Source organism: Mobula birostris, chromosome 23, assembly GCF_030028105.1.
Source record: "Mobula birostris isolate sMobBir1 chromosome 23, sMobBir1.hap1, whole genome shotgun sequence".
NCBI lineage: Eukaryota > Metazoa > Chordata > Chondrichthyes > Myliobatiformes > Myliobatidae > Mobula > Mobula birostris.
Window position 1 is genome coordinate 30460375 of NC_092392.1, and position 22513 is coordinate 30482887.

The 22513-nt window shown below is 43.5% G+C and overlaps 1 protein-coding gene across 1 annotated transcript in view; it reads right to left on the bottom strand.

The window, feature by feature from the left end:
• Positions 1 to 5679: 5679 nt before the first annotated feature.
• The window catches only part of prpf18 (PRP18 pre-mRNA processing factor 18 homolog (yeast)), a 35036-nt gene continuing 18202 nt past the window's right edge, over positions 5680 to 22513 (bottom strand). The window contains exons 6-10 of the mRNA XM_072241198.1: positions 21323 to 21391; positions 15704 to 15844; positions 13672 to 13743; positions 7398 to 7553; positions 5680 to 6222 (exon numbers count right to left, since the gene is read on the bottom strand). Coding sequence (XP_072097299.1) covers positions 6142 to 6222; positions 7398 to 7553; positions 13672 to 13743; positions 15704 to 15844; positions 21323 to 21391 — 519 coding nt within the window. The 3' untranslated portion in view covers positions 5680 to 6141. The remainder of the gene's footprint in view (positions 6223 to 7397; positions 7554 to 13671; positions 13744 to 15703; positions 15845 to 21322; positions 21392 to 22513) is intronic.

Here is a 22513-nt window from a genome sequence, read left to right on the forward strand (position 1 = left end):
AGCAGAACCGGCCCCGGCACCCTGCCTTTCCAGTCCATCTGGCCCAGCATTTAAATTGTCAAAGCACCGGGTCACCCCTGCAAGAGGACCCAGGTCCCACTGCAGCAATACGCTCTGGGCTGGCCCGTACTCAACATTTCCAAATCGGCCAAGCATTTAGATGGACCTAACCTGATTTAGGTTGACAGACTCCGAAACAACTCAGATCCATCTCTGACTCAGACTTCATCTCCAGCGTGTCACGACCTCCCTCCAGCCATTTGAACATGCCTCGACCATGCTCCGACTCCCATCTCACACCCTCGTGCTTCAGCCCTCAGACCAGCCTCACCTATCCTTGCCTCTTAATTGTTTGCTGTGATCATTTACTACAATTTTCCACGTAATAAATGTTATTAATAGAGTATTTACTCATACTTCCTGCTTTGAAAACCACCAGTAAGCTGTCATCCACCTTCAGCAGCGCCATCTTAAACAGCTGATGCTTTGGCCTGAGACCTTTCATTAGGATACTCATGCAGGGTTCATAGATCATGAAATATTATTGGAAAAATCTCAGTCACTGTTAGACGGGAATGGAATGGAATTAAATGGGAATAATAAAAAGGGGATAAACTGGATTAAAATTGATTTACTTTGTCAGTACTTCCCACTGCCTCAGTAAAGCAACCAGCACAATCAAAGACCCCACATACCTCCGACATTGTCTTATCCCCTCTTTCATTGGGGCAGCAGATTCAAAACCCTGCAAGCATGTACCACCAGGCTCAAGGACAATTTTTACCCTGCTCTTAAACTACTGAATGGTCCCATAAGACATGGAAGCAGAATTAGGCCAGTTAGCTCTGGAATTTCATCATGGCTGATCCATTTTCCCTCTCAACCCCATTCTCCTGCCTTCTCCCTGTAACCTTTCACACCCTATCAACCTCTGCCTTAAATATGCCCAATGACCTAGCTTTCACAGTCACTTATGGCAAAGAATTCCACAGATCCACCAAACTCTCACTGAAACGGGGGTTCCCAAACATTTTTTATGCCAGGGAGCCTTACCATTAACCCCAGGTTGGGAACCCCTGTCTAAAAAAAATTCCTCTTCATCTCCGTTCTAAATGAATGTCCTTCTATTCTGAGACACTGCTGTCTGGTCCTCGAGACCCCTTCCCAGATGGAAACACCACACATGGTAGATGGTGGACTCTTGACCTCATAATCTACCTCGTTATGATCTTGCACCTTATTGTCTCCCTGCACTGCACTTTCTCTGAAGCTGTTCTGTCGATAAAAGTAGTCAACTATTTATTCCTTTGCAGAGATGGTGCCTGATCTGCTGATTTCCTCCAGCATTTTGTGGCTTGTTATTCTTTTATCTTGTTCTACCTCAGTGCATTGTATAATGATTTGATCTGTATAAACAGTATTGGTGTTGGAATTGGTACATGTACCAAGATACAATGAAAAGTTTGTCTTGCACATTGTTCATACTGGGTTAAAATTGATTTATTTTGTCAGATCAGTGCATTGAAGTAGAATACATTAAACCAATAACAAAGCAGAATATAAAAGCTACCAAAAATGCATAGTTTAGATAAATGATGAAGTGCAAGATCATAATGAGATAGCATAAGGTAGCAAGAAAAGCTTCTCACTGTATCTTGGTACATGTGACAATAATAAACCATTAATTGAATTTTCTTAATATGAGTTTGTCTATTTAAATTTATTTATGGGATGTGGGTGTTACTGGCAAAATCAGCATACATCGCCCTTCAAAAACTCAAGAGATTCTGCAGGTGCTGGAAATCCAGAGCAACACACACAAAATGCTGGAGGAACTCAGCAGGTCAGGCAGCATTCATGGAAGAGAATAAACAGTTGACGTTTAAGGCCGAGACCCTTGGTGTGGATCACACTGTTGCCTGTGTCAGAGGCATCGGAGGAGTTGGTACGTGAGGGTGGTGTGCAGTCTAACAGTGAGTGACGCGAGCACGTTGGTAATTGTTAATGTGGAATGCTGCATCCAGTTCACTGATTTGTTGAGAGACGGTGGGAGACTGTGTGGCTTCAGTCATAGCAAGGGCAAGGCCCCGAGTTGCGTTGTCACTTGTTTACAGCTGCCCGGGAGAAAGGCATCACAGTTGGTGCACCCCACCTGAGACGGTGTGGCACAGTGTACTCTCCTGTGTTCGCTCAACAGAAGACAAGCTGTATTTGTGTTCAAATGCAGATTGCTGCAACATACATAGACTATATGATTTTCTGAGAACAAACAGTAGATGCTTCAGGCTGAGGCCCTTCATCAGGACAGGGAAGGATGGGGGAAGAAGCCAGAATAAGGAGGCGGGAAGGGGTGATAGGTGAGACCAGGTGAGGGGGAAGGTAGGTCATTGGGGAACTTGAGATAAAGAAGCGGGGAACTTAAGATAAAGCAGGGAAGTGATAGGTAGAAAAGATAAAGGCCTTATTCAGCATTATTAAAAACTGTTCACATAAGCTCTTTAAACTTAGATTAAAATAATTTCTAACTATTGTTAATCCATATACTATCTTAACAAGTCACTGAACTTCACCAAAGCAAGACCTGAGTGACTTTACTTGTGTACTTGTGGGTTTGCCGGCAGTTTAAGCAATTATCTTGTGCATAGAGATAGGAAGTTGCAATGTTTATGCTGCTGATCTGGAAATTAGATCTTATTCACTGCTTTAACTGAGGTGTCAATTTGACCAACAAATAGATGAAGAAAATGGATTCACGATGGGATGCAGCTGTCATAATACAATTTATCCAGTGACTGCTCCTGGCTTCAAACACAGGCAGCTGGAAATTGTTACAGAAATACTGTGAGAACATTTTCACAGACTGTCCTAGTTCTAAATGGCTTCATTCCATAAATTGCTGCAGCATAGAGTTAATGTCACTTGGGGCAGTTTTCATTAGATATTAACTCATTTATCAAAGGTCAACTCAGAAGTTGCATTTCTTTTTACAATATCTATAAACTCAAGCATGTTGAGTTCTCTTAAACATAAATGCAAAAAGTTCCCACACTAAATATGCCGTAATTGGTGTAGCTGGTTCTATTTACCAGCCTGGCCATTAATTTTCCAATTCCAACTATAATTTGAGAAGAAGTGTGGGAATAGCTTACCTATGTCAAGGATTGATATAAAGTGTGTTGGTTTGAAGAACCATTATGCAAATACATTCACATAACAAATATTAACTGTTCCACAAAGATGTAAAATTAGTTTAACTCTTTGCAAAATACTCAAATACTCTCGATTGTATTAGATACACCCGTATACCTGCTTGTTAATGCAAACATCTAATCAGCCAATCATGTAGCAGCAACTCAATGCAGAAATGCATGCAAACACGATCAAGAGATTCAGTTTCCTTTTCTGGAAATTAATAGACAATTCCTAGTCTTGCTGACATTCACCCTGCATGTAGCAACTACACTCGCTTCTGCCCGACACTCTCGAATTTCTGGCATTCTCCAAAGACTGACATATAATACTTAAAGTGCATCCACCATTTCTTTGCCCTCCCATTACTACCTTCCCAATGTTATTTTCCAGCAGTTGGATATCCATTCTCACCTCTTTTGTTCTTGGTATATCCGAAAAAAGGTTTTGGTATTCTCTTTTATAATATTGGCTAGCTTACATTTCATTTTTCCCAATCCTCTAATTTCCCACTAATTTTTGTTCTATTATATGCCCGGTCTTTTGCTTTTCTGCTGTCTTTGACTTCCCTTGTTAGCCATCGTAGCCCCATCCTCCTTTTAGAATACTTCTTCATCTTTGGATCATATTCTACAGCTTCCAACTTGCTCCAAGAAACTCCAGCCATTGCTGTTCTGCCATCATCCCTGTTAGTGTCCCCTTGCAATCAACTTCGGCCAGCTCCTCTCTCATGCTTCTGTAATTCTCTTTACTCCACTGCAATACAGACACATCTGTCTTTAGCTTCACCCTCTCAAACTGCAAGGTGAATTCTATCATATTATGATCACTGCCTCCTAAGGGTTGCTTTACCTTAAGCTCCCTAACTAGATACTGGAAATCTAGAGCAACACACACAAAATGATGGAAGAACTCAGATCAGGCAGCATCAAAGGAAATGAATAAACAGTCAATATTTTGAGCTGAGACCCTTCTCCAGGACTGGAAAGGAAGGGGGAAGATGCCAAACTAAAAAGGTGGGGGAAGAGGAAGGAGGACCAGCTAGAAGGTGATAAGTAAAGCCAAGTGGATGGAAAAGTAAAGGGCTGGAGAAGGAGGGATCTGATAGGAGAGGAGAGTGGGCCATGAGTGAAAGGGAAGGAGGGGCACCGGGGGAGGTGATAGGCAGATGAGGAAAGGAGGTAAGAGACCAGAGTGGTGATTAGAAGAAGAGAGAAGGGGGAGGGAAACAAGTGGACTGGAAGGAGAAATCAACGTTCATGCCATCAGGTTAGAGGTTACCTACACAGAATATGAGGTGTTGTTCCTCCACCGAAAGTAGACTCATCGTGGCAAAAGAGGAGGCCATGGACCAACATGTCTGAAGGGGAATGGGAATTGGAATTCAAATGATTGGCCTCAGAAAAATTACACTTTTGACAGATGGAGTGGAGGTGCCTGACAAAACAGTCCCCCAACCTATGTCAGGTCTCATCAATGAGAAGGAGACCACATTGGGAACACCGAACACAATAGATGACCCCAGCAGATGTGCAGGTAACCTGTTGCCTCACCTGGAAGGACTGTTTGGGGACCCAAATGGAGGTGAGAGAGGAGGTGAATGGGCATGTACAGCATTTCTATCGCTTGCAAATGGAGATTAGTGGGGAGTGACAAATGGACAAGGGAACCATGGAGGGAGCAATCCATTTAGAAAGTGGAGACTTGGGGGGAGGAGGGAGGGAGGTAAAGATTTGTTTGGTGGTAGGATCCTATTGAAAATGGAGGTATGCAAAAAATGATGTATTGGATGTGGAGGCTAATGAGTGGTAGATGAAGACAAGAGGAGCTCTATCACTGTTAAAATAGCAGGCAGATGTCTGGGAAATGGAGGAGATCCGGAGGAGGGCATCATCAAAGGTGGAGGAAGGGAAACCCTATTTCCCTTACACCACCTAAAACTAAAAGCAAATCTGCACTAAAACTTCCCTCTAAACTAAATCTGCGGCAGAAATGTCAACAACATCAGCAGGAAATTATTAAGGAAAACAGGAACAGGCCCTTCAGACCCACTGGTCCATGCCAACCAAGATGCCTATTATAAACAAGTCCCAGTTGCCATTTTGGCCGAAACCTTCTAAACCAGGGTTTTTAAAACCATTTTTTTAAAATCCTTATTCGAGGAGTCTGTGGACCACAGGTTGGGAACCCCTGTTCCACATACGATGCCACATTTTGTGTAAAAAAAGTTGCACTCAAATTCCTCTTAACCCTTTCCCTCTCACCTTAAGCCTCTGCCCTTGACTTTTTGATTCCCAACCCAGGGAATCTAGTTGTAAAATTATTGTAAATGGACACACTTCAATCTGAGATGGATATTCAGCATGACTTGCTATAAAGGCAATATCTTTATTTATACTCTATATTTATACTCTATTCTTGGTTGGTGCAACTGTAACGAAACCCAATTTCCATCGGGATCAATAAAGTATGACTATGACTATCTAAACATCCATTCATGTCATTTGGACTGCGTGCAGCCAAATTATTTTTATTACAACACAACAAAGATTATCAAACAAGGCAGTAAGATAGTATCTGAGTGGCAAAAGTGCCATCATAACAAAAATGAAGACTATTTATTAATGATATACATATATAATACAAAACTACCCCTAAACACCACTTCTCCTTGCTGAGATACTCGTGTGAGTTCTGCTCAAGTGACATTTCTTCTCATAAAAAAGGGTTTGAATTACTGGAAGGCTAATTGAAGAGAACTGAATACAGATGTTTACATTATTTGATACTAAACAATTGTAGGGAACAAAGTTTTGATGCTTTTCTCAAGAACCTGATGTAATATAAAAAGTACTTGCGCGCCGCACGTAATCTTCTTCATCGTTCATTTCGGTTCTGAATATCAAAGTTTGTCTAATTGGTGAATAATAAGATGTCTCATTCAGAAGCAGATTAGAGAGCATTATACTCCACACACTTTGAGGGATCTGTTGGAAAATGCTTCTGACAGATAGTCATCAATCTCTTCAGCCCCTAGAAAATAAAAAATACTACATTAGGACAAACTTCAATATATTGTCTAAAATGAAAGAACACGAGAAAACAGGAGCTAAGAAAGACAAAAAAGAGATTAGCTTTATTTGTCACATGTACAGTACATGGAAACATACAATGAAATGTGTCATTTGTGTCAACAACCACAGTCTGAGGATGTACTGAGGACAGCCAAGCTTCCAGTGCTAACACAGCAAGTCCACAACTTACTAACCCTAACCCTTACATCTTTGGAATGTGGGAGGAAACCAGAGCACCAAGAGGAAACCCACATGGGCATGGGGAGAACATAGACACCCCTCACAGACAGTGGTGGTAATCGGACTCCCGTCGGTGATTATGGTTTTGTAGCATTATGCTAACCTTATCTTACCGTATCGCTACCATGCTGCAAAGGGATGTCTGATGGTTGGTGCCGAAGCATCTGTTTTCATTCATTCGGAGTTTAAAGAAATTTAGTATGTCACCAAAGACTCTATCAAATTCCAACAGATGTACCACGGAGAGCATTCCAACTGGTTGCACCATCGACTGGTATAGAGGCTCCAATGCACAGGATCATAAGCTCAGCCAGCTGCATCATGGGCACTAGCCTCCCACCACCGAGGACATCCTCTAAACTTCGTTCCTCAACCAGGCTGCATCCATCATTAAGGATCCTCACCATCCAGGACATGCCCTCTTCTCTTTACTGCTATTAACATGGAGGTACAGTGTACAAAGAAACACATGCAGTGTTTTAGGAACAGCTTCTTCCCCTCAGCCATCAGATTTGATGAATGATATGAACACTACCTCACCATTTTGCACTCTTTCTCCACTAATTCTTTTTAAATACATAATAAGTTTTGTACGTATTGCACTGCACTGCTGCCACAAAACAACATATTTCACAAATGTGTCAATGATAATAATCTGATTCTGATTCCTTGTTGTACAACTCTATGATTAAGGTCTAAAATATAACAGCAAAATAGACGATTAAAAAATGTCAACTATCTTTCAAACAACACACACAAAGGCTGGAGGAACCCAGGCAGCATCAATGGGAAAACATATACTCAATGTTTCAGGCTGGCACCCTTCATCAGGACTCTGAAAGAGTTTTGAAAAAGTTCAGCATGGATCTCCAAATATAGAGTTTGGAAACCAACCTGAATGTATTTCCGCTGTGTTTCGTCATTTAAAACATGGGCCACGTGCTTGGAAAAGATTTTTTCTCGGCCAGTACGTGCATGGATACCAACCATGGTGACTCCAATAGGCCAGGGCGCATTCCCAATGGCCATCTGAAGGTAAGCATCGTTCGCCTGTGGAAAAAGATTTGTATAAAATTTTTTATAAAATTTGTATAAAATGATTTGTATAATCACTGAAATCAACTCCAACTAGCTAATTTTTCATTACTAAATAAGCTTAACAAAGGCACTCATGTACACTCAGTGGCCACTTTATTGGGTACACCTGCTTATTAATGCAAATATCTAATCAGCCAATCATGTGGCAACAACTCAATGCATAAAAGCATGCAGACATGGTCAAGAGGTTCAGCTGTTGTTCAGATCTGATCAAACATTAGAATAGGGAAGAAATATGATCTAAGTGACTTTGACTATGGAATAATTGTTGGTGCCAAATGGGGTAGTTTGAGTATCTCAGAAAGTGACCTCCTGGGATTTTCATGCACAATAGGAACCTCTCTAGAGTTTACAGAGAATGGTGTGAAAAACATCCAGTGAGTGACAGTTGCTTCAAGACTGTTTTGTGTCATTTCCAGTAAACAAGTGTAAAGGAGGTCAAAATAATTGTTACTGCGAGCCGATACAGCATATAAAAAACATACCAAGATAAAGAAAACATTTTTTTTTAAACCAATAAATATAACTCATAAGTTAGCTTTCATACATAGATTCAATGTACATAATGTGATGCAAGGTACACGAGTATACATAGGGTGACCGACAGAAAACGATAAAGTAGTGGTAGTTTGGAGGTGTGTTAGAAGGTTGATCAGCCTTACCGCTTGGGGAAAGTAACTGTTTTTGAGTCTGGTGGTCCTGGTGTGGATGCTACATAGCATCTTCCCTGATGGCAGTGGGACAAAGTCCATGAGCAGGGTGGGTGGAATCCGTCATGACACTGGCCTTTTCCCAGCACCTTTCTGTATGCATGTCACTGATGATGGGTAGGCTGGTTTTGTGTGCAAAAATGCCTTGTGAATGAGAAGTCAAAGGAGAATGGCCAGTAACTCAAATAATCATGTGTTACAACAGTGGTGTGCGCAACATCTCTGTTTACACAACACACTGAACTTTGAAGTGGATGGGCTACAGCAGAAGACACAAACATACACTCTGTGGCTACTTTATTAGGTTCAGGAGGTACAGTGGCCACTGAGTGTGTATAGTAGAGTCAAGTAGCTCATAGTATTAACTCAGATCAACAGTAATAATCAGTTCAATGCACCGTGCTTGGGTTTTATTTCAGGAAAAGTGAAACACAGAAGTACAGTTATTGTTTTATTATTAAATGTCACCTGTCCAAGATGCAGTGAAAAACTTATAGAAACATAGGAAACCTACAGCACAATACAGGCCCTTTGGCCCACAACGCTGTGCCGAACATGTACTTGCTTTAGAACTTACCTAGGGTTACCCATAGCCCTCTATTTTTTCTAAGCTCCATGTACCTATCCAGCAGTCTCTTAAAAGATCCTTTCGTATCCGCCTCCACCACCGTCGCCAGCAGCCCATTCCACGCACTCACCACTCTCTCCATAAAAAACTTACGCCAAGCACCTTAAAACTGTGCCCTCTCATGTTAGCCATTTCAGCCCTGAGAAAAAGCCTCTGACTATACACATGATCAATGCCTCTCATCACCTTATACACCTCTTATCAGGTCCCCTCTCATCCTCCACTTCTCCAAGGAGAAAAGGCCGAGTTCACTCAACCTACTCTCTTAAGACATGCTCCCCAATCCAGGCAACATCCTTGTAAATCTCCTCTGCACCCTTTCCATGGTTTCCACATCCTTCCTGTAGTGAGGTGACCAGAACTGAGCACAGTACTCCAAGTGGGGTCTGACCAGGGTCCTACATAGATGCAACATTACGTCAGCTCTTAATCTCAATCCCATGATTAATGAAGGCCAATGCACCGTATGCCTTCTTAACCACAGAGTCAACCTGCGCAGCAACTTTGAGTGTCCTATTGACTCGGACCCCAAGATCCCTCTGATCCTCCAGACTGCCAAGAGTCTTACCATTAATTCTATATTCTGCCATCATATTTGACCTACCAAAGTGAACCACTTCACACTTATCTGGGTTGAACTCCATCTACCACTTCTCAGCCCAGTTTTGCATCCTGTCAATGTCCCGCTGTAACCTCTGACGGCCCTCCACACTATCCATAACACCCCCAACCTTTGTGTTATCAGCAAATTTACTAACCCATCCCTCCACTTCCTTGTCCAGGTCATTTATAAAAATCACAAAGAGCAGGGGTCCCAGAACAGATCCCTGAGGCACACCACTGGTCACCGACCTACAGAAGGTTGACATTCTGTAGACAGAATATGACCCATCTACAACCACTCTTTGCCTTCTGTGAGCAAGCCAATCCTGGATCCACAAAGCAAGGTCCCTTTGGAATCCCATGCCTCCTTACTTTCTCAATAAGCCTTGCATGGGGCACCTTATCAAATGCCTTGCTGAAATCCATATACACTACATCTACTGCTCTACCTTCATCAATGTGTTAAGTCACATCCTCAAAAAATTCAATCAGGATCGTAAGGCACAACCTGCCTTTGACAAAACCATGCTGACTATTCCAAATCATATTATGCCTCTCCAAATGTTCATAAATCCTGCCTCTCAGGATCTTCCCCAGCAACTTACCAACCACTGAAGTAAGACTCACTGGTCTATAATTTCCTGGGCTATCTCTACTCCCTTTCTTGAATAAGGGAACAACATCTGCAACCCTCCAATCCTCTGGAACCTCTCTCGTCCCCATTGATGTTGCAAAGATCATCGCCAGAGGCTCAGCAATCTCCTCTCTCACCTCCCACAGTAGCCTGGGGTACATCTCATCCGGTCTCGGTGACTTATCCAACTTGATGCTTTAAAAAAGCTCCAGCACATCCTCTTTCTTAATGTCTATATGCTCAAGCTTTTCAATCTGCTGCAAGTCAACCCAACAATCACCAAGATCCTTTTCCATAGTGAATACTGAAGCAAAGTATCCATTAAGTACCTCTGCTATTTCCTCTGGTTCCATACACACTTTTCCACTGTCACATTTGATTGGTCCTATTCTCTCATGTCTTGCATACTGTTCATATAGATCAAATCATTACACAGTGCATTAAGTAAAACAATAACAAAGCAGAATAAAGTGTAAAATCTGCACATAAAGTCCAGTGCAGGGAAACGATAAGGTGCATAATTCATAATGAAGTAGATTATGAGGTCAAGAATCCATCTTATCGTAAAAGAGGTCCATTCTAGAATCTGATAACAGTGGGATAGAAGCTGTTCTTGAGACTGGTAATATGTTTTTAGGCTTTTATTTCTGTTCCTGTGGTACAGGGCTTTTGATATAAACATTTCTGATGCTTTGTGTGTATATTTGGTCTACTTAGTTCATGAAGATCTTTGCCTCAGAGATTGGGCCGTGTAGGTTTCTGTGAAAAAGGGTCAGACTTATGAGGGAAGGTTGAGTTGATACTCATTGGTTTAGAATAGGGGTTCCCAACCTTTTTTATTGCATAAACCCCCACCATTAACCGAGGGGGTCCATGGAACCCAACTTGGGAACCCCTGGTTTAGAAGATGATTGCATTGAGGAGGTAAAACTGGGAAAGTATAAAGAAACACACATAAAAAATTCTGGTGAACGCAGCAGGCCAGGCAGCATCTCTGGGAAGAGGTACAGCCGACGTTTTGGGCCGAGACCCTTCGTCAGGACGAACTGAAAGAAGAGATAGTAAGAGATTTGAAAGTGGGAGGGGGAGGGGGAGATCTGAATTGATAGGAGAAGACAGGAGGGGGAGAGATAGAGCTAAGAGCTGGAAAGTTGATTGGCAAAAGAGATGCGAGGCTGGAGAAGGGCGAGGATCACGGGACGTACCCGTGTACATTGAAACATCAACACATATATTGAAATGCATCTCTGACCACCAGAGTCAGAGGATGTGAGGGAGCAGACCACAAGTGTTGCCAATCTTCTGGTGCCAACAAAGCATGCCCACAAGTTATTAACCCTGACGTGTACATCTTCGGAATGTGGGAGGAGCGCCCAGAGGAAAAACACGTAGTCATGGGGAGAATGCACAAACTCCTTACAGACAGTGACAGGAATTGAACCTGATCGTACATCATTAGAAAGTGTTATTGCTAACTGCTATGCTACTGTGCCGCACATCTATGTTACCGTACCCTACCTGTACCATGCCATGTCATTCTATGCTATAATGAAAAACCAGTCTCAGGAGAGGGCTGAAGAAGAAAAGGTGGGTGGGGAGGGGGGGGAGAGGGGGAGAGAACTTAAGGCACAAGCTCCTACTGGAAATGTGATGTTAAATTAAATCCTTATTAAATCTGGGTCACTGTGGATCTTTATTTACTATTCCTGCATATCCAATAAACATTAACCTGACTTTAAATGGGAAACCCATATTTGTTGACTGAAAATGACTGTGACAGTATAAATGTATTGCACAAATGTATTCTTACCAGTGTGGAGGAACAGAGGAATTTTGGTTGTCTATGTTCATACAGCGCTGTGCAAAAGTCTTAGGCAGATAACATATAGCTAGGGTGGCTAAGACTTTTGCTCAGTATTGTAGTAATGTTACGTATTGTTCTGTACCGCTGCCGCAGGAAGAAGAACAAATTTCATGACGTATGTGAATGATGATAAACCTGATTCTGATATGGGTCTCTATTGTGGACTGAGTGGGAAGGGGGCAAGAAGAGGGGAATCATGGTTGGGAAAAGGGGAAGGGAGAGGGGAGAGAGCGGAAAGCACCAGAAAGACATTCTGTAATGATCCATAGACCAATTGTTTGGAATCAAATGACCTTGCCTGGTGTGCCTGCACCTGTGCCACCCACCTGCGCCCCCCCCCCCACCCCAGCCTGGAATTCCTTCTCTGCCACATGCCCCCCACCCCTCCCACAGTGCTTCACCCTCATCATTCCCAACATCATTTGCCCCCACCAGATTTACAAACTCGCTATCCACTCCACGTTGACAAATACAGTTCTGTGCAAAAGTCCGAGGCACTCTAGCTATAGGTATATGTGCCTAAAATTTTTGCACAGTACTGTAGATCTCTTAAAGTTGCCACGCAAGTTGATAGGGTTGTTAAGAAGGCATATGGTGTGTTGGCCTTTATTATTTGGGGGTGGGGGGGATTGAGTTCAAGAGCTGCAACATTGCCTTGCGACTCTATAAGTGCCTGGTTAGACAACATATGGAGTATTGTGTTTAATTCTGGTCACCTCAATATAGGAAGGATGTGGAAGCTTTAGAGAGGATGCAGCAGAAAGTTATCACGACACCGTCTGGATTACAGGGCTTGTCTCACGTGAAAGGTTGAATGAGGATGATGAGAGGCAACTTTTTAAAGGTGTATAAAATTATGAGAGACATAGTTACAGTGGACAGCGAACACCTTTTCCCCACCAAGGCGGCAGTGGTTAATACTAAAGCACATCTGATTGATTATGAGAATGTGACAAGTATGCAACCGCTGATTCACCTATGGGCAGAAGGCTCTTTTTGCACAGGCTTTCGAGTGCACGTTTTTGTCTCGGTGGGCCATACAGTAAGCTGCCCAGCATGTACCATGGCTAACTTGACTCAGTAAGATTGTTTAACCCTGTTGCTTTATTGTTGCCTCTGCTCCGCACAAGCAACATGGGTCTCTTTTGTGGACTGAGAGTGGGAAGGGGGCAGGAAGAGGGAAATCATGGTTGGGAAAAGGGGAAGGGAGAGGACAAATACTGAAGGACAACCTTTTGAGGTGAGTAGTGGAAAGTTTAGGAGAGATGTCAGAGGCATTTTTTTTATAACACGGAGTAGCAAGTGCCTGAAATATATTGCTGGGAGTGGTGGTGAAGGCAGATACATTACAGACATTTAAGAGATTCTTAGATAGGCACATGGATGCTAGAAAAATGGATGATTATGGGCTGCTTAGGAGGGAGGAGTTAGACTGTTTATACAAGTCAGCACATCATTGTGGGCTGAAGGGCCAGCACTGTTCTGTTCTATATTCTAAAGTCTAAACTTTTCCTACAAAAATATTGATTTTTAACTGACAAACAACCTTTCAAAAAATCATCTTATTCACTTTAAGTTCTAAACTCCATAAAATAGTGAGTGATCGATGTCTAGTAATTGGGTCAATATACCTTAACATACTCCCGTTGTAACATGAACTTGATAATATCAGTTATAGATTCTTTGATGTCCTGTGGCAAAGTCTGGGGAAGAAAAAGAAACGTGCACTCATTTCAACATTTCAAATGGATCATAATTCATGGAATCTCAGCAATTTAACGTCAACACTAATATTCAAGTGTAAAGGAGAACAAAATAATTACTACTCCAGATTCGAAGGAGTGCAGAAAAAAAACACTAAAATAAAGAACACAATAATAATTTTTAAAAACACTAAATACATTCTATAGCTTATATACAAAGATTGACTATGTCCATAAAGTGATGCTAGGCACAGGAGTGTCTACGTAAAGTGACTCTCACAGGAAATGATAAAGTAGTGGTGTCTGGGTGTGTGGAGGGGTGGGTCAGTGGGTGGAGGTGTTGGCTTGGAGCAAATAACTGTTTTGGAGCTTGGTGGTCCTGGCATGTATGCTACATAGCCTCCTCCCTGATGGGAGCAGGACAAACATTCTGTGAGCTGAGTGCGTGGGATCCTCCATCATGTCACTGGTCCTCTTCCAGCACCCTTCTGTATACGTGTCCTGTACAATCATGACTGACTTGATTGTCTCCTCATTAACAGCCTGTGTATTGCCAAACATATATCAAAGTAAATAATGAGAGGAAAAAATTCATTAATTACGTATGTCAGCTTTCTAATATTCTGCAGCGAAGTATCAGCAGACTGAGAGGGTGAAGGACAAGTTGCCCAAGGATTATGGATTTCTTATACAACCCAAGGATTATTCAGCATTAGAAAGTTAAATTAAACCTTTTAAGTTAAAATTGCTACAGACATTTTAATCTCCATTGCTGGGGAATGTTCATTGCTACGTCTTGATTACTGAAAATGCTTCGCTGTTCAAAACTGACAACGGTCACTGATATAATGCATTAAATATTTCTCAATCCACTCAGAGCTAATGAGTATTACCAGCATTTCTGCTTTTATTTTGATTGTTAGCATTTTCAATATTCTGCTTCAGATCCTTCTTCTCATTACTTCCATCAGGGAGGAGGTACAGGAGCACTCAACACTTTAGAAACAGCTTCGTCGCTCCATCATCACATTTCCCCAAAAGGCCATGAACACTACCTCACTATTTTGCACTCTTTTTGCTCTATTTATTTCTTACATATTTCTTACTGTAACTTGTATTAATTTTTTATGTATTGCACTGGACTGCTGCATTAATGCAAATTTCACAACAGGTGTCAGTGGTAATAAACCTGATTCTGATCTCCTATTACTGGTGGGTAAGCGAAGCATTTAATTCTAGACAAGATTACCAGTGTTATGCACTAACCTTAGTCCACAGACCCAACAAACTGCTCCTTATAATAAAAAACTGAAACATAGAACATAGACCAGTATAGCATAGTAACAGGCCCTTTGGCACACAGTGTTGTGCCAAACCAATTCAATTAGTAATCAAATGGCTAACTGAACTAATCACCTCTGTTTACACAACGTCCATATCTTTCCATTTTCCTCACATTCGTGTGCCTATCCAAACACCTCTTAAAAGCCCCTAATGTATCTGTCTTGACCACCACCCCAGGCAGCAGATTCCAGGCACCTACCACTCTGTATAAAACACTTGCCCCTCACATCTCCTTTGAAATTACCCCCTCTCACCTTCAATGCATGCCCTCTAGTATTAGAAATTTCAACCCTTGGAAAAAGAAATTGTCTGTCTACTCTATCTATGCCTCACACAATCTTGTAAACCTCTGTCAGGTCTCCCCTCGGCCTCTGCCACTCCAGACAAAACAGCCCAAATTTGCCCAACCTCTCATTATAGCACATGCCCTCTAAACTAGGCAGCATCCTGGTAAACCTTTTCCATATCCGCTCCAAAACCTCAACATCCTTCCTACAAATGGGATGATCAGAACTGTGTGCAAGTCTCCAGATGCAGCCTAATGGGAGTTTTAAAAAGCTGCAATAAAGCTGTAACATAACCTCTGGAAGCAGCAGTTTCTGAAGAGGCTTCTTACCTTTTTCCGAAGTTTCCTGAAGAGAGGTTTTAAGTAGGATTCCGTCTGCTTGTGAGTTGCCCCAGCCAGTTTACCCTGTACACTACACTTTAAATAATCCTCTCTAGCATTCAGATCTTTTGCCCAAACGCCAAGAAGAAACTAAATGAGAAAAAATAAAAGTTGATTAGAGTGCCTTACAAAATAGATTACAATAATTATTTAGTTTTATCGAAAAAGATAAAGATTTGAAGCAACACACATAAAAGTTGCTGGTGAACGCAGCAGGCCAGGCAGCATCTATAGGAAGAGGTACAGTCGACGTTTCGGGTGAGACCCTTCGTCAGGACTAACTGAAAGAAGAGCTAGTAAGAGATTTGAAAGTGGGAGAGGGAGGGGGAGATCCAAAATGATAGGAGAAGACAGGAGGGGGAGGGAGATTTGAAGATTAGCTTTATTTATTACATATACATTGAAACATATAGCAAAATGTGTCATTTGTGACAGTGACCAACACAAGCTGACGATGTGTTGGGGACAGCCAACAAGTGTCGCAATGCTTCCAGTGCTGACGTAGCATGCCCACAACTTACTAACCCTCACCCGTACGTCTTCATGAGAGGAAACTGGGGCACCTGGAGGAAACCCATCCAGGGAGAACATACAAACTCCTTAAATGCAGTGGCAGGAATTGAACTTGAAAAGCATTATGCTAACCGCTGTGAACTTGTACATCAGTAATGGGATTTCACACTCACGTTCTATTCCAAAGACAATGACTCTTTGTTAGCACAGTCACAAGGAGCCAATTGGCACTCACCTGTGTTGTAATTTTTTAATTATTATTTTATGATACTTATTGTACAATTAGAATACGGGCAGTAAAAACACAGCAAGAAATCAAGATTGCTGTCATGGTTTTAAACGCAAACAACAGGAATTCTGCAGATGCTGGAAATTCAAGCAACACACATCAAAGTTGCTGGTGAACGCAGCAGGCCAAGCAGCATCTGTAGGAAGAGGTGCGGTTGACGTTTCAGGCCGAGACCCTTCGTCAGGACTAACTGAAGGAAGAGTGAGTAAGGGATTTGAAAGTTGGAGGGGGAGGGGGAGGGGGAGATCCAAAATGATAGGAGAAGACAGGAGGGGGAGGGATAGAGCCAAGAGCTGGACAGGTGATAGGCAAAAGGGGATACGAGAGGATCATGGGACAGGATGTCCGGGAAGAAAGACAAGGGGGGGGGGGGGGACCCAGAGGATGGGCAAGAGGTATATTCAGAGGGACAGAGGGAGAAAAAGGAGAGTGAGAGAAAGAATGTGTGCATAAAAATGAGTAACGGATGGGGTACGAGGGGGAGGTGGGGCCTTAGCGGAAGTTAGAGAAGTCGATGTTCATGCCATCAGGTTGGAGGCTACCCAGACGGAATATAAGGTGTTGTTCCTCCAACCTGAGTGTGGCTTCATCTTTACAGTAGAGGAGGCCATGGATAGACATGTCAGAATGGGAATGGGATGTGGAATTAAAATGTGTGGCCACTGGGAGATCCTGCTTTCTCTGGCGGACAGAGCGTAGATGTTCAGCAAAGCGGTCTCCCAGTCTGCGTCGGGTCTCGCCAATATATAAAAGGCCACATCGGGAGCACCGGACACAGTATATCACCCCAGTCGACTCACAGGTGAAGTGTTGCCTCACCTGGAAGGACTGTTTGGGGCCCTGAATGGTGGTAAGGGAGGAGTGTAAGGGCATGTGTAGCACTTGTTCCGTTTACACGGATAAGTGCCAGGAGGGAGATCAGTGGGGAGGGATGGGGGGGACGAATGGACAAGGGAGTTGTGTAGGGAGCGATCCCTGCGGAATGCAGAGGGGGGGAGGGAAAGATGTGCTTAGTGGTGGGATCCCGTTGGAGGTGGCGGAAGTTACGGAGAATAATATGTTGGACCCGGAGGCTGGTGGGGTGGTAGGTGAGGACCAGGGGAACCCTATTCCTAGTGGGGTGGCGGGAGGATGGAGTGAGAGCAGATGTACGTGAAATGGGGGAGATGCGTTTAAGGGCAGAGTTGATAGTGGGGGAAGGGAAGCCCCTTTCTTTAAAAAAGGAAGACATCTCCCTCGTCCTAGAATGAAAAGCCTCATCCTGAGAGCAGATGCGGCGGAGACGGAGGAATTGCGAGAAGGGGATGGCGTTTTTGCAAGAGACAGGGTGAGAAGAGGAATAGTCCAGATAGCTGTGAGAGTCAGTAGGCTTATAGTAGACATCAGCGGATAAGCTGTCTCCAGAGACAGAGACAGAAAGATCTAGAAAGGGGAGGAAGGTGTCGGAAATGGACCAGGTAAACTTGAGGGCAGGGTGAAAGTTGGAGGCAAAGTTAATAAAGTCAACGAGTTCTGCATGTGTGCAGGAAGCAGCGCCAATGCAGTAATCCTAACCTTATTATTAAACCCGCCGATAAGGGGGGTGCTGTTGTCGTCTGGCGTACTGACCTCTACCTTGCCGAGGCACAGCGACAACTCGCGGATACCTCCTCTTATTTACCCCTCGATCGTGACCCCATTAAGGAGCACCAGGCCATTGTCTCCCTCACCATCACCGACTTTATCCGCTCAGGGGATCTCCCATCGACTGCTACCAACCTTATAGTTCCCACACCTCGCACTTCCCGTTTCTACCTCCTACCCAAGATCCACAAACCTGCCTGTCCTGGCCGACCCATTGTCTCAGCTTGCTCCTGCCCCACCGAACTCATTTCTGCATACCTCGACACTGTTTTATCACCCCTTGTTCAATCCCTTCCGACCTATGTTCGTGACACTTCCCACGCTCTTAAACTTTTCAATGATTTTAAGTTCCCTGGCCCCCACCGCTTTATCTTCACCATGGATGTCCAGTCCTTATATACTTCCATCCCCCATCAGGAAGGTCTCAAAGCTCTACGCTTCTTTTTGGATTCCAGACCTAATCAGTTCCCCTCTACCACCACTCTGCTCCGTCTAGCGAAATTAGTCCTTACTCTTAATAATTTCTCCTTTGGCTCCTCCCACTTCCTCCAAACTAAAGGTGTAGCTATGGGCACCCGTATGGGTCCTAGCTATGCCTGCCTTTTTGTTGGGTTTGTGGAACAATCTATGTTCCGTGCCTATTCTGGTATCTGTCCCCCACTTTTCCTTCGCTACATCGACGACTGCATTGGCGCTGCTTCCTGCACACATGCAGAACTCGTTGACTTTATTAACTTTGCCTCCAACTTTCACCCTGCCCTCAAGTTTACCTGGTCCATTTCCGACACCTCCCTTCCCTTTCTAGATCTTTCTGTCTCTGTCTCTGGAGACAGCTTATCCACTGATGTCTACTATAAGCCTACTGACTCTCACAGCTATCTGGACTATTCCTCTTCTCACCCTGTCTCTTGCAAAAACGCCATCCCCTTCTCGCAATTCCTCCGTCTCCGCCGCATCTGCTCTCAGGATGAGGCTTTTCATTCTAGGACGAGGGAGATGTCTTCCTTTTTTAAAGAAAGGGGCTTCCCTTCCTCCACTATCAACTCTGCCCTTAAACGCATCTCCCCCATTTCACGTACATCTGCTCTCACTCCATCCTCCCGCCACCCCACTAGGAATAGGGTTCCCCTGGTCCTCACCTACCACCCCACCAGCCTCCGGGTCCAACATATTATTCTCCGTAACTTCCGCCACCTCCAACGGGATCCCACCACTAAGCACATCTTTCCCTCCCCCCCCCTCTCTGCATTCCGCAGGGATCGATCCCTACACAACTCCCTTGTCCATTCGTCCCCCCCATCCCTCCCCACTGATCTCCCTCCTGGCACTTATCCGTGTAAGCGGAACAAGTGCTACACGTGCCCTTACACTTCCTCCCTTACCACCATTCAGGGCCCCAAACAGTCCTTCCAGGTGAGGGAACACTTCACCTGTGAGTCGACTGGGGTGATATACTGTGTCCGGTGCTCCCGATGTGGCCTTTTATATATTGGTGAGACCCGATGCAGACTGGGAGACCGCTTTGCTGAACATCTACGCTCTGTCCGCCAGAGAAAGCAGGATCTCCCAGTGGCCACACATTTTAATTCCACATCCCATTCCCATTCTGACATGTCTATCCACGGCCTCCTCTACTGTAAAGATGAAGCCACACTCAGGTTGGAGGAACAACACCTTATATTCCGTCTGGGTAGCCTCCAACTTGATGGCATGAACATCGACTTCTCTAACTTCCGCTAAGGCCCCACCTCCCCCTCGTACCCCATCTGTTACTTATTTTTATACACACATTCTTTCTCTCACTCTCCTTTTTCTCTCTCTGTTCCTCTGAATATACCCCTTGCCCATCCTCTGGGTCCCCCCCACCCCTTGTCTTTCTTCCCAGACCTCCTGTCCCATGATCCTCTCGTATCCCCTTTTGCCAATCACCTGTCTAGCTCTTGGCTCCATCCCTCCCCCTCCTGTCTTCTCCTATCATTTTGGATCTCCCCCTCCCCCTCCAACTTTCAAATCCCTTACTCACTCTTCCTTCAGTTAGTCCTGACGAAGGGTCTCGGCCTGAAACGTTGGCTGTACCTCTTCCTACAGATGCTGCTTGGCCTGCTGCGTTCACCAGCAACTTTGATGTGTGTTGCTGTCATGATTACTATTTCTGGAGCCAAAACTTGTAACAGCAACACAATCTCAACTACAATGCCTTAGGACAATATATCCATATTTATACATTGCGTTTGAGATAAAAACATTTAAGAGCACATAACCAAATCTGTGAAAAGACAGTCCTAGGAGAATTCATCATTGGTTTAATTAACAAGTTAACGAGTAAATCAGTATCAGGCTCTCACAGCCCACTTTGTCCATGCCAACCATGATGTCTACCCACTCTAAACCCATTTGCCCACATTAAATCCAGATCCCTCTGCTCCTTTCTTATCCAAGTACTTTTGCACATCGGTTCTGTGTCGGTCTTCATTTGTATAGTTTTTCATATATTCTATAGTATGTCTTTATTTATTTGTAAATACCTACAAGATGACAAACCTCACTGTAGTACATAGTGACACAGTACGTACTTTGATATTTGACTTTGACTTTGTCCAAAACGTCTTTTAAACACTGCACATGTATCTGCCTCTACCACCTCCTCATGCAGTACATTCTAGGAAATCACCACTTGTGAAAAATATTACCCCTCAAATTTCTTTTAAATTTCATTCCCCTTGCCCAAAACTGTACCCCCTATGTTCCATTGAGAACAAGCCCAACCTACCAAATTCTCTCCTTATAAGTACAGCACTCCAGACAAAAGGATATTTTATCAACATACTATTAACGGCCTGGAAGACAAGCTGGATTGCATTCATCTGTGGCTGACCCAGCGTGAAATGAGTAACTGCTGTGTGACTGACTGTTCTTACAGAAAGGTGGCTCCAGGACAGCACTGCATCCATCATCAATCTTCAGGCCATGCCACTCCAAAGATTTATGCTAATAGTATTTTTGTGACTCTATGGTGCTATCATAACTGCATGTGTTGTGTGTGACTGTATGTACTGTGTATTGCACTTCAACACCTGGAGGAATGATGCTTCGCTTAACTGTATACATGTGTATGGTTGAATGACAATTACACTTGAACTTACCCTCAGAACTTTGGTTATAATGTCCATGTCTTTATAGTCATCACCCTGACCCAAGGACTCACCCAATGCCTGCATTGGAAAACAAACACTTATTACTACTGTGTTAAAGCTTTGGAAATTAACCACTTAGCAGCAAAACAACTCTGAATCACATCAGCAATAGCCTGACCTGGTCCATCCGCTTAATATTCAAAAGATTATTGATAGAGCAACATAACACTGATAGAGGCACTTCAATCTAACCAGTCCATGCTGACCTGGGTGCCACCCAGCACGTCCCCATTTCCTGTATTCAGCTCATATCCCTCCAAGCCCCATCTCTCCACGTACAGTACCTATTGAAGTGCTGTTTAAATGGTACCTTCCTCTGACAGTTTGTTCCATACACTCAGCACTCTGCATGAAAAAGTTATCCCTTAGAATCAGATTATCATTGATAAATGTTGTGAAATTTGTTGTTTTGTGGCAGCAGTACAGTGCAAGATTAAAATTGCTCTAAGTTACAATAAGAAATAAGTTTTAAAATAAAACAGCACTAAAAGATCAAAATAGTGATGTAATGTTCATGGTCCATAGACCATTCAGAAATCTAAAGGTGGAGTGGAAGAAGCTGTTCTATAATGTTGAGTATGCACCCTCAGGATCTATTACCTCTTCGCTGATGGTAGTAATCAGCAGAAGGCATGTCCTGGATGATGAGGGTCCTTAATAATGGATGTTGCCTTCTTGAAGTACCACCTCTTGAGGATGTTCTCAGTGGTGGGGAAGGTTGTGCTCATGATGGAACTGGCTGAGATTACAAACCTCTGCAGCTTTTTTCCATCCTGTGCATTGCAGCCTCCAAACCAGATGGTGATACAACCCGTAAGAATGCTCTCCACCGTACATCTGCAGAAATTTGCTCAAGTCTTTGATAACAAAATAATATCTTCAAATACTTGAAGTATAGCCACTGGCATACCTCTTAAATCTCAGGTCTTTTTTAAATCTTTCCTCTCCCACCTTAAATACATGCCCCCTAGTTTTTGACTACCCAATCCTGGTGAAGCGGGGTGGAGATACGTCTCTACTAATGGAGGTGTAAGTAGGTGGTGGATGGTTGTATGAGCAGCTGGTGCATATCTCAAGTCCTGGTTATGCGACAACTGACATCAGGTAGACAGTCTCTGAAGAGTATTGACAATGGCTGGG